At 51.4% G+C, this 9,400-nt stretch overlaps 1 protein-coding gene across 4 annotated transcripts; it reads left to right on the top strand.

The window, feature by feature from the left end:
- The first annotated feature begins 4,151 nt into the window (after window positions 1-4,151).
- Window positions 4,152-7,895, top strand: LOC111160657 (BCL2 associated X, apoptosis regulator). 4 transcript variants are annotated; one of them, XM_022523899.1, is made up of 6 exons: window positions 4,152-4,233; window positions 4,852-4,903; window positions 4,994-5,140; window positions 5,541-5,676; window positions 7,167-7,271; window positions 7,684-7,796. In XM_022523899.1, the coding sequence occupies exons 1-6, from the start codon at window positions 4,200-4,202 to the stop codon at window positions 7,786-7,788; spliced, it is 579 nt and encodes a 192-aa protein (XP_022379607.1). In that variant the 5' UTR covers window positions 4,152-4,199; the 3' UTR covers window positions 7,789-7,796. The 4 variants fall into 4 exon arrangements, with proteins under 4 accessions (XP_022379607.1, XP_022379608.1, XP_022379609.1 ...); XM_022523900.1 differs by having other exon boundaries at window positions 4,160-4,233; window positions 7,723-7,895; XM_022523901.1 differs by lacking the exon at window positions 4,994-5,140 and having other exon boundaries at window positions 4,160-4,233; window positions 7,684-7,895.
- Window positions 7,896-9,400: the final 1,505 nt, after the last annotated feature.

The raw sequence follows: 9,400 nt of genomic DNA, 5'->3' as shown, positions 1-9,400 counted from the left end.
TGCCTCTGCCTTCGGCTCAGGTTGTGATGCCGGAGTCCTGGGATCGAGCTGCTTCCCCCTCTCTCTCTGCCTCTCTGCCTACTTGTGATCTCTGCCTGTCAAATAAATAAATAAAATCTTAAAAAAAAAAAAAAAAAGAATGCTGTGTATTCAGTCCGGATTACCACAAAATACTTCTGGGTTTCTCCCTGATGTAAATACTAAAATTGGCACTTTAAATAATCCCTCTCTTTCCTTTAATGATTTCTTAAATACCCGGACTGGGAAGGATTTTTGTCAACTACCAAAGAACCCTTATTTGAGCATCTCTTTTTTTTTTTTAATTTTAAAGATTTTTATTTATTTGACAGAGATTACAAGTAGGCAGAGAGGCAGGCAGAGAGACGGGGGTGGGGAGTGGGAAGCAGGCCCCCTGCTGAGCAGAGAGCCCCATGTGGGAGCTCAATCCCAGGACCCTGGGATCATGACCTTAGCCAAAGGCAGAGGCTTTAGCCCACTGAGCCACCCAGGAGCTTGAGCATCTTTTCCTTTTTGTTTCACTAACCACGTTTTGCCATTTTCTCCCATGTCTTCCCACTGGGTGTTGACTGCTTTGCTGCCATAACGTCACGTCAACAGATGAGCCTTTCCACTTGGGAAGATCCCTTGAGCAGTTTCCCCTGGACTCAGCTGCCTCTGCCTTTCGCAGCTCCCCTATACGTTCCCCAGCTGACCAGTATTGACGCATAGGGAGGGACTTCTCTAGGCCCCCATTCAGCAGGAAGAAATTACAGAAGATGAGACCTTCCACCTTCAACAACCTTAAAGATTGAAGGATCAAAATTTTCAGGGGGGAAATGATGAGGGAACAGAAGGCTGGCTGAAGACAAAGCAGAAGTTCGCACCACGCGATCCCATCCTGCTCCTGGGTGGGCCCTGGGTGACACTCTTCCAGGAATCTCCCAGCTATCTTTCTTCTTTTTTTTTTAATTAACATATAATGTGTTATTTGCCCCAGGGGTACAGGTCTGCAAATCATCAGGCTTACACATTTCACAGCACTCACCATATCACATACTCTCCCCAGTGTCCATAACCCCACCACCCTCTCCCTACCTCCCTTCCCACAGCAACCCTCAGGGGTTTTTTTTTGTGAGATTAAGAGTCTCTTATGGTTTTTCTTTCTCCTGATCCCATCTTGGTTCATTTTTTCCTTCCTTACCCCCCCCCCACAGCCACCCACCTGCCTCTCAAATTCCTCCTATTAGAGAGATTATATGATAATTGTCTTTCTGTGATTGACTTATTTCGCTCAGCACAGTACCCTCTAGTTCCACCCACGTAGTTGCAAATGGCAAGATTGCAGTTCTTTTGATGGCTGCATAGTATTCCATAGTATATATATACCACATCCTCTTTATCCATTCACCTGTTAATGGACATCTAGGTTCTTTCCATAGTTTGGCTCTTGTGGACATTGCTGCTATGAACATTCAGGTGCACGTGTCCCTTTGGATCACTACATTTGTATCTTTAGGGTAAATACTGAGCAGTGTGATTGCTGGGTTATAGGGTAGCTCTATTTTCAGCTTTTTGAGGAAACTCCGAGCTGTTTTCCAGAGTGGCTGCACCAGCTTGTATTCCCACCAACAGTGTAGGAGGGTTCCCCTTTCTCCGCTTCCTCCCCAACATCTGTTATTTCCTGACTGGTTAATTTTAACCATTCTGACTGCTGTGAGGTGGGATCTCACTGTGATTTTGATTTGTATTTCCCGGATGCCGAGAGATGCAGGAATCTCCCAACTATCTTAACGTTAATACCTTGCTAGAGGGAAACACAACCTCAACTTGACAGTGGCAAGGCCTCCAGTATCTTGCAGGTCCTCTTTAGCATATGAAAGTTCTTTTGAAACCTTCATTTTTCCTTACCTTCCCCCCCAACTTGTAGGCCCTCTTCTGACTCTGGTGCAGCTCTTTCTGTCCACTGGGTCCTGTCCCTATGCTTTATTTATTTATTTTTTAAAAGATTTTATTTATTTATTTGACAGAGATCACAAGTAGGCAGAGAGAGGGGAAGGGAAGCAGGCTCCCCACTGAGCAGAGAGCCCTATGCAGGGCTTGATCCCAGGACCCTGGGATCATGACCTGAGCTAAAGGCAGAGGCCTTAACCCACTGAGCCACCCAGGTGCCCCCCTGTGCTTTAATAAAAATCTTTTTTTGTTTTTTGCATCTCAAGAATTCTTTGTTGCCCCACCCTAACATCTTTCCTACATCAGGGGGTGTTGTTATCTGAAGGCTTGAGTGGAGCTGGAGGTTTTGCTTACGAAGTGGTCCACCCACATGGTTGAAGGTCTTGGTGCTTCACCACATGTGTTTCTCTGGAAGATGACTGCTTGAGCATCCTTACAACACAGGCTGGCATCCTCAAAGCCAGGATCCAAAGGTGCCTGAGTGGCTCAGTCATTGAGCGTCTGCTTTTACAGCTCAGGTCATGATCCCAAGGTGCTGGGGTCGAGCCCCTATCAGGCTCCCTGCTCCACGGGAAGCCTGATTCTCGCACTAACACTCCCCCTGCTTGTGTTCCCTCTCTGTCAGGTAAAATCTTTAAAAAATAATAATAATTTAGTCATCTGAGAGAGAGCACAACAGAAGTTGCAGTAACTTTTATGACCTAACTTTGGAAGTCACACTCTGTTATTTCCACAATATCATACTGATCACATTGCTCAGCCCTATTCAGTGTGGGAGGGGACCAAACGGGGCATGAATACCTGGGGAGTAAAATCATCGGGTGCCATCTTGGACGTGGGCTTCAAAGTTCCAGTGTGGCATCTTCGTTGTTACTTCAGAACTAAGTTTTCTCCCCACTACTCAGTGGCTGTATTGTTTAGTGGTCTGTAGCTACTTTAAAAGCCCTCTCTAGTTAAGGCAAAGGGAAGGCTAACTTACTGGGCTGGAATAATAGGCACAGATAACATTAGCTTCAAATAGGAAACACTATTTCCTCCAAGGATATGCTGTCTTTCAGGAGACTTTGTTCCCTAAAATCATAAAGTATTGAAATTTTTATCAGTAAAAATGAAACATCCCACTTTTCCTTGTAGTCATTTGAAACAAAATAGCAGCCTAGATTTCCAGTCTAGGTGCAGAGCTTCACATAAAGGGTTTCTGGACCCAATACTCTACATCTGGATTGACCTTGTAGTTTCCAGGGGGTAGAAGACCCTGGTTCCACTTCACAGTCTGTGCCTGATGTTGACCCTGCCTTGAGCCCATCATTTAGTTGTCACCTAAGTTCTAACCTTCTGGCAAGTCCTATAGTAACTCTACCATTTCCTTTGTCAAGATGCTCCATGATTTCTCTCCGTGTGATCTCCATCATCACAGTGGGTCAGTAAACTTGACTTTGTCAGGCTGTGTTCTGGTGGTGGTGGTAGGCTGATGTATTAGGATTCTTATGATCTTACTGCTACGGCTCCCACCCACTTTAGGACCTAGATACCCTCTCTTATATGCTCCACCGTTCATTATCTGACCCCAGTCTATTTTCTAATCTTGGGTTTTTTCTTCTTTCTCAAAGGAGATACAATTCCCATGTGGTAAAGTGCACATTTCGTATGTGCAGCTCCATGAATTTTCAGCATGTTTACCCAAGTAATCATCACCTAGATCAAGATAAAAGCTCATTTCAGGTCCCCCCAGGTGCCTGACTTGGGGTCCTTCCCCTTTCATACCCTTCCAGTCCCTCTGCATAGATTAGTTTTACCACTTTTTGAACCTCACATTCCTTTTGTTTTCACAAAAACAACTCACAATCATCTGAAACGTCCTGCTTCAGAGGATGATAACTTTGGCCTCCGGTGTTCCTTCTGTTCTGGCGAGGGCTCAAATCCCACCTGAAACTTCCAAAAATACTGCACAGAGGAATGAATGAAAGTTCACAGCTGCCTTGGAACAGGCGGCGGGTAGAAGAGCGCCACGGGCAGTTCCTACAGGGAAGTGTGGATTCCACGGTCACGTGATCGGGGCCGACGCTTCCCCAGCAGGTGAGGCAGGTGCGTTCACGTGACCGCGCGGGCGTGCGGGGCGACAGCGCGCGGCCGCCATTTTGCGGGGCGATCACGTGAGGAGGCACGCTCAGCGGGGCGGTCACGTGACCAGGGGCGTGCTGCGGCCGCCCGGGCGGACCCGGCGAGAGGCGGCGGCGGGAGCGGCGGTGATGGACGGGTCCGGGGAGCAACCCAGAGGCGGGGGTGAGGCGGGAGGCAGACGGGCGGGAGGAGGGCGAGCCCCCTCGCCGGCTGGCCCCACGATCCCTCCTGCCGGTCTGGGGCCGTGCGATCTCCAAGCACTCCGGGGCAGAAACTCCCGGATCGGGCGCTGCCAGCTTCCAACCCCCTCCCTTCCCGGGGGTTCCCGGCTCTTTGGCCTCTGTGCCCCGATTCCTTCCTTCCTGGTGCTCTCGGACTCCCGAGAAGCTGGAGACCCCAAAATCCAAGCCCCCGGGGCAGGCCCGGGCTTGTCGCCGGCACCACTTCCTGGTGGGAGGGGCGGGTTTCTCCTCTGCCCCCTCAGGCCAGGGGTCTGGATGCATGAAGCGTTCCCTCAGCCGCCTGCACCGGAAGAACGTAGGATACAGGCCTAGGCTCCCTGCCTTTTTCTCCATCAGGGACTCAGTTGTCCGGGTCCCTAACTGCCTTTTTCTCCATCAGGGACTCAGTTGTCCGGGCCCCTAACTACTGTATCTATTAGAAACCCAGAAGTGCAGGACCTCCTAGTGTTGTCCTCCCTCAGAGATCATGAGCTACCCTAGTCCCTGGATCCCCTAGAATCCAACAGTCCAGGCACCTCTTCCCTCCTTTCTCCTCTAGGGCCCACCAGCTCTGAGCAGATCATGAAGACAGGGGCCCTTTTGCTTCAGGGGTGAGTTTGAGGTGTGATTATTGCTGAGTGGATTTGAGGAGTGATGCCCCATTCTGATTTTGCACCCCCCAAACTCCATTCCCACTCTAGTTTCATCCAAGATCGAGCAGGGCGAATGGGGGGAGAGACACCAGAGCTGGCCCTCGAGCAGGCGCCCCAGGATGCATCCACCAAGAAGCTGAGCGAGTGTCTCAAGCGCATCGGAGATGAACTGGACAGTAACGTGGAGTTACAGAGGTGTGGCCCCAGGGGCCCCAGGAGTCCAGCCACTGGTCCCCTTCTCCCTCACTACCCTGGAGTCCTGGCTCTCAGGCCCCCCTTCTCCTAGGAGCCTGGAGTTCAGACCTGCAGCCTCCTATTCTCTCAGACCCAGGGGTCCAGCCCCCCTCCCCACACCTTCTCAGCACCCTGGACACTCAGCCATTCCCTCCTTTAGAATATTGAAACCCTCCCTCAGTCATTTTCCCCACATTCCTAAGTGTCCATCTCATTCCTTTTCCCCATGTTGGCCCCTTCTTTTTCACATCAGCTTGGCTTGAGCCTCAGTTTCCTTGTCTTTGGTACAAGGTGAATGTCAGGGTCTCTACACTCTGCCTGATTTTTTCTCCCCAGCTCTGGTTTTCCTCTTTCCCTGCAGGATGATTGCAGCCGTGGACACAGACTCCCCCCGCGAGGTCTTTTTCCGAGTGGCAGCTGACATGTTTTCTGATGGCAACTTCAACTGGGGTCGGGTCGTTGCCCTCTTCTACTTTGCCAGCAAACTGGTGCTCAAGGTGGGCGGCTGCAGGGCATGAGCCCAGGGAAGCTCCACTCAGACCTAGGAGGACCTGGGGGTTCTGAGGGCAACAAGCCCTGGGAAGCCCGTTTACCAGAGGGAATGGAGAGAGCTATGGGCTGGTTGTTTGCACCTTCATTTATTCATGGAGCAAACATTTCTTGGGCCTACTGTGTGCCCGACCTGTACTCGGCACCTGAGATGCAGTGCCAAACAGAACAGGCTAGGTCCCTGCTCTCTTGGAGCTCACATTGTCCAGTAGGGCCAAAAGAAGTAAACGAGGATGATGTAATGCAAAGTGGTTGGAACATTCTAAGAGCGAGTGACATTAAAGCCAAAGTTGTGGTGATCTAAGAAGATCGGGGGCATGGGAGGCATCCTGGGGCCACAGCAAGTGCAAAGGCCGTGAGGCAGGCCAAGGGGCTGATGCATTAAGGGAAGACTTTAAGGGGTCTTGTGAGGGCCCCCATAGTCGATGTTAAAGATGTTAACTTTGCTGTGAGCAAAAGGGGAGTGATTGGCTGGTTTTGAAACAGGAGAGTGAGGTGACCTGATTTGTAAATTTCAAGGATTGTTCTAGCAAGCAAAATGGTAATTGTACAATCTCAGCTGCAGGCATATGGCTGTTCACTGTGAAATCCTTTTAACTTTAAGATATATCGGGAGTGGAAACCCAACAATTTTGGGGAGCTGTTTTGGGTAGAAGAGAGTATGGGGTAAAAGCTGGAAAGCTGTGAGGGGGGCACCTATAGTAATCCTGGTTGATGACTGACTGACCTGGCGTCCACTGGTAGCAGTGGAGGTAGGGAGTAGATGTCTTAACGTGTTTGCCAGATTCAGCTGGTAGGGCTTGAATGTTGGAAGTGAGGGGGAGAGCGGTCAAAATGTTGATGGAGCTGTGTAAGGTATTGGGCACAATAGGGAGGAAGCAGTCAGATACATAAAGGGTGGGAAGGGGGAAGTTCAGGGAGTTGGAAAGTCATCTGCAAGGAGGTATGTCTGGTCCTACCTAGTTTGAAGGTCAGGAAAGCTCTCTCTAGAGAAGTGACATTAGACCTGACATGAGAGCTTTGAGGGAGGAGTAAAAATTTGCTTGGTTGAAGCCTATTTAGGTAGAAGAATCAGCATGTGCAAAGGTCCTGAGGCAGGGAAGAGTTGGTGGGAACGAAGATACGGAAGAAGGTAAATGACACACAGAAAAGAAGTGGAAAATTGGAATGCAGTCAAGTCAGAGCCTTCATACAGGGCCTTGTGGGCTGAGAGAGGCCTTTTGGTCTTTACTACCTGGGGAGCCACGGAAGGAATGTGAGCAGGCAATGGATAACAAGATCCAGTTGACAGTTCATGAGGCTCATTCTGAGTAGGAGTGGAAGTAGACTGCAGCAGGGTACAAGGGGAGGCAGAGGTGAGAAAGGAGGCTTGGGGCCATTGTCCCCAGACAGTGGGGACAAGGCTCAGTCTCCCTAAGGCCCACCCTACTTCCTGTAGGCCCTGTGTACCAAGGTGCCCGAGCTGATCAGGACCATCATGGGCTGGACACTGGACTTCCTTCGAGAGCGACTGCTGGGCTGGATCCAGGACCAGGGTGGTTGGGTGAGGCCCCCTAACCCCCTCCCCCACTCCTCGGGTCTTCGAAGCCCACTAGTGTTGCTCTCTCTGACTCTGGGTCATCAAACGGGGTCTGTAATGCCTTTCCTCACAGGTCTGATCAACTCCTCTAATTTGTCCGGTATCCACTGACCTGTTGGTGATCCCTGACCTCCCTGTGACCTCTGACCTCTCAGTGATCTCTGACCTCATTAGTACCTTCTGTCCTTCCTGGTGCCTCCACTTCCTGTGGATTCCCTCTAGTTTTTTGATGACCCTTTGACCCCATTATCCATTCATCTTAGGCTTTTGCCCCCACTCATGCCTTATGACCACCTCCCTCCCTGATTCCTCATGTGCTGGCCCAAGGGCTGCCCCTTGGCCCAGCTGCTGAAGTGACTGATGTCCCTGTCCACAGGACGGCCTCCTCTCCTACTTTGGGACACCCACGTGGCAGACAGTGACCATCTTTGTGGCTGGAGTGCTCACTGCATCACTCACCATCTGGAAAAAGATGGGCTGAGGCCACCAGCTGCCTTGGACTGTGTCTTTTCTGCATAAATTATGGCATTTTTCCGGGAGGGGTGGGATTGGGGGTCATGGGCATTTTTCTTACTTTTGTAATTATTGGGGTCGGGGGGCACGGGGAGGAGTGGTCTGGGGGGGGCAATAAACCTCTTTCAGGCCACACTTCGGAGTCTGAATCACTGAGCCCACTTGCTGGCTGTCTAAGGAGACCTGTGTGCTGACAAACCTTTTTTGAAGGAGCCTGGTGCCCTCTGGGTTAGTGATGAGTTAGTCTCAGCTCTGCCCTCCAGGAGCCTGGGGTCCTGAGAGAATTGAAGATCACTTGTGTGGAAGCCTGGGGTGTTGTGCTGGAGGCAGCACTGGGCAAGGCCAAGCCAGGCAGTGGAGCCTGAGGCTTTAGGAAAAGAGAACAGGGCAACAGGTCCTGGAGAACTAGGGCTTGGAAGCCTCTGCTATATGGACGGGAGGAAGTTGCACTTACTGAGGTGGGAATTGGGGCGGGGCGGTGGAGAGGCCTTGGGAGGAGGACTTACTGGACCAGGAGAGGGCTCTAGAGCCCTGTGGAGAAGCTAACTGGTCAGAATGCTGGAATCTGGTTCTGAGAGAGAGGACAAGGCCTGCACCGGTGCTGTGTGGTCCAAGGGGACGGGCTGGCCCAGTACCTGGGTGGGGCCCTCCAGGAGAGCTGGCCCTCGTGAAAACACCAGAAAAGCTGCCTTGTAGATTAGACACGGAAAAAGATATCAGAGATAAAGATCATTTGGTCATAAGGTCTGTTGTACCTTCTCTCTGGGTCTCTTCTCCAACCTCTCGGTCTTTCTTCTGTCTCTCTGGGCCTCTTGTTTTCCCCCCTCCAATGATCTACCCCTCACCCCACCCTCAAGATCTCAGTCCTTCAGATCATCTTTGTCCCCCCACTTCCTCTCTCTCCACCTGTGAGCACTTCTGAAGCCAGCTCACAGCAGGTGGGGCCTGCTGGAGGCTAAAGGTCTTTAGGCTGAGGTATGAAATTTGGTGAATGAGTAACTCAGGCCCCATTGTGACTGTGTGCCTGGGGCAACTGCCCCTCCCCCAGAGACTCCCCAGAGACACCAGGTCAGGGGAGAGCTGTAGGATGAGACAGCCTTGAGGGGAGACTGAGTCTACTGGCCATAAAGAGGGGACACTATGACCACAGGCAGGAGCCCAGGAAAAACATCAAGGCAGCTAAAAGGACTGTAAGATTCGGAGACCAAGCACACTCGCCTCTTCAGAGAGTGAGCCAGACCTGGTTCCCAGCCAGGCCTAGTTCTCAGGGTCCCAGCTGCTTTGCAGTCTGCCACGGACATGAGGTCAATCAGTGGCCCCACCCCGCCTCTGCCCGAGACCCTTCCTGCTGAGTTCAGCATGACTCAGCACTGCTGCTTCCCTGGCCAATGGCCCAGGCACCCCTTGAGGACCCCAGATAACAGCCTAGTCCAGCATCCCCTAGGTCAGGAAACACCCCCTCTGCCTGGGCTGTTTGGGGTCCCCCCCACCACCTGCAAAGCAGGCCTCAGGGGCTTCAGCTCCTCTGCCCAACCTGCTGGCTACCCCTTAGGGCACTGAAAACAGGGTCAAGTTCCTGT

The sequence above is a fragment of the Enhydra lutris genome, unplaced genomic scaffold (assembly GCF_002288905.1).
Source record: "Enhydra lutris kenyoni isolate GAN:26980312 unplaced genomic scaffold, ASM228890v2 scaffoldscaffold77, whole genome shotgun sequence".
Taxonomy (NCBI): Eukaryota; Metazoa; Chordata; class Mammalia; order Carnivora; family Mustelidae; genus Enhydra; species Enhydra lutris.
This window is presented reverse-complemented; position numbering and strand designations above follow the sequence as displayed.

Bases quoted from the DNA above. Each gene is read 5' to 3' on its own strand.
- LOC111160657 (XM_022523898.1), top strand. From the start codon at position 4,200: ATGGACGGGTCCGGGGAGCAACCCAGAGGCGGGG. The intron at 5,141-5,540 runs GTGTGGCCCCAG...CTTTCCCTGCAG, and splicing joins AGTAACGTGGAGTTACAGAG to GATGATTGCAGCCGTGGACA. The intron at 5,677-7,166 runs GTGGGCGGCTGC...TACTTCCTGTAG, and splicing joins CCAGCAAACTGGTGCTCAAG to GCCCTGTGTACCAAGGTGCC.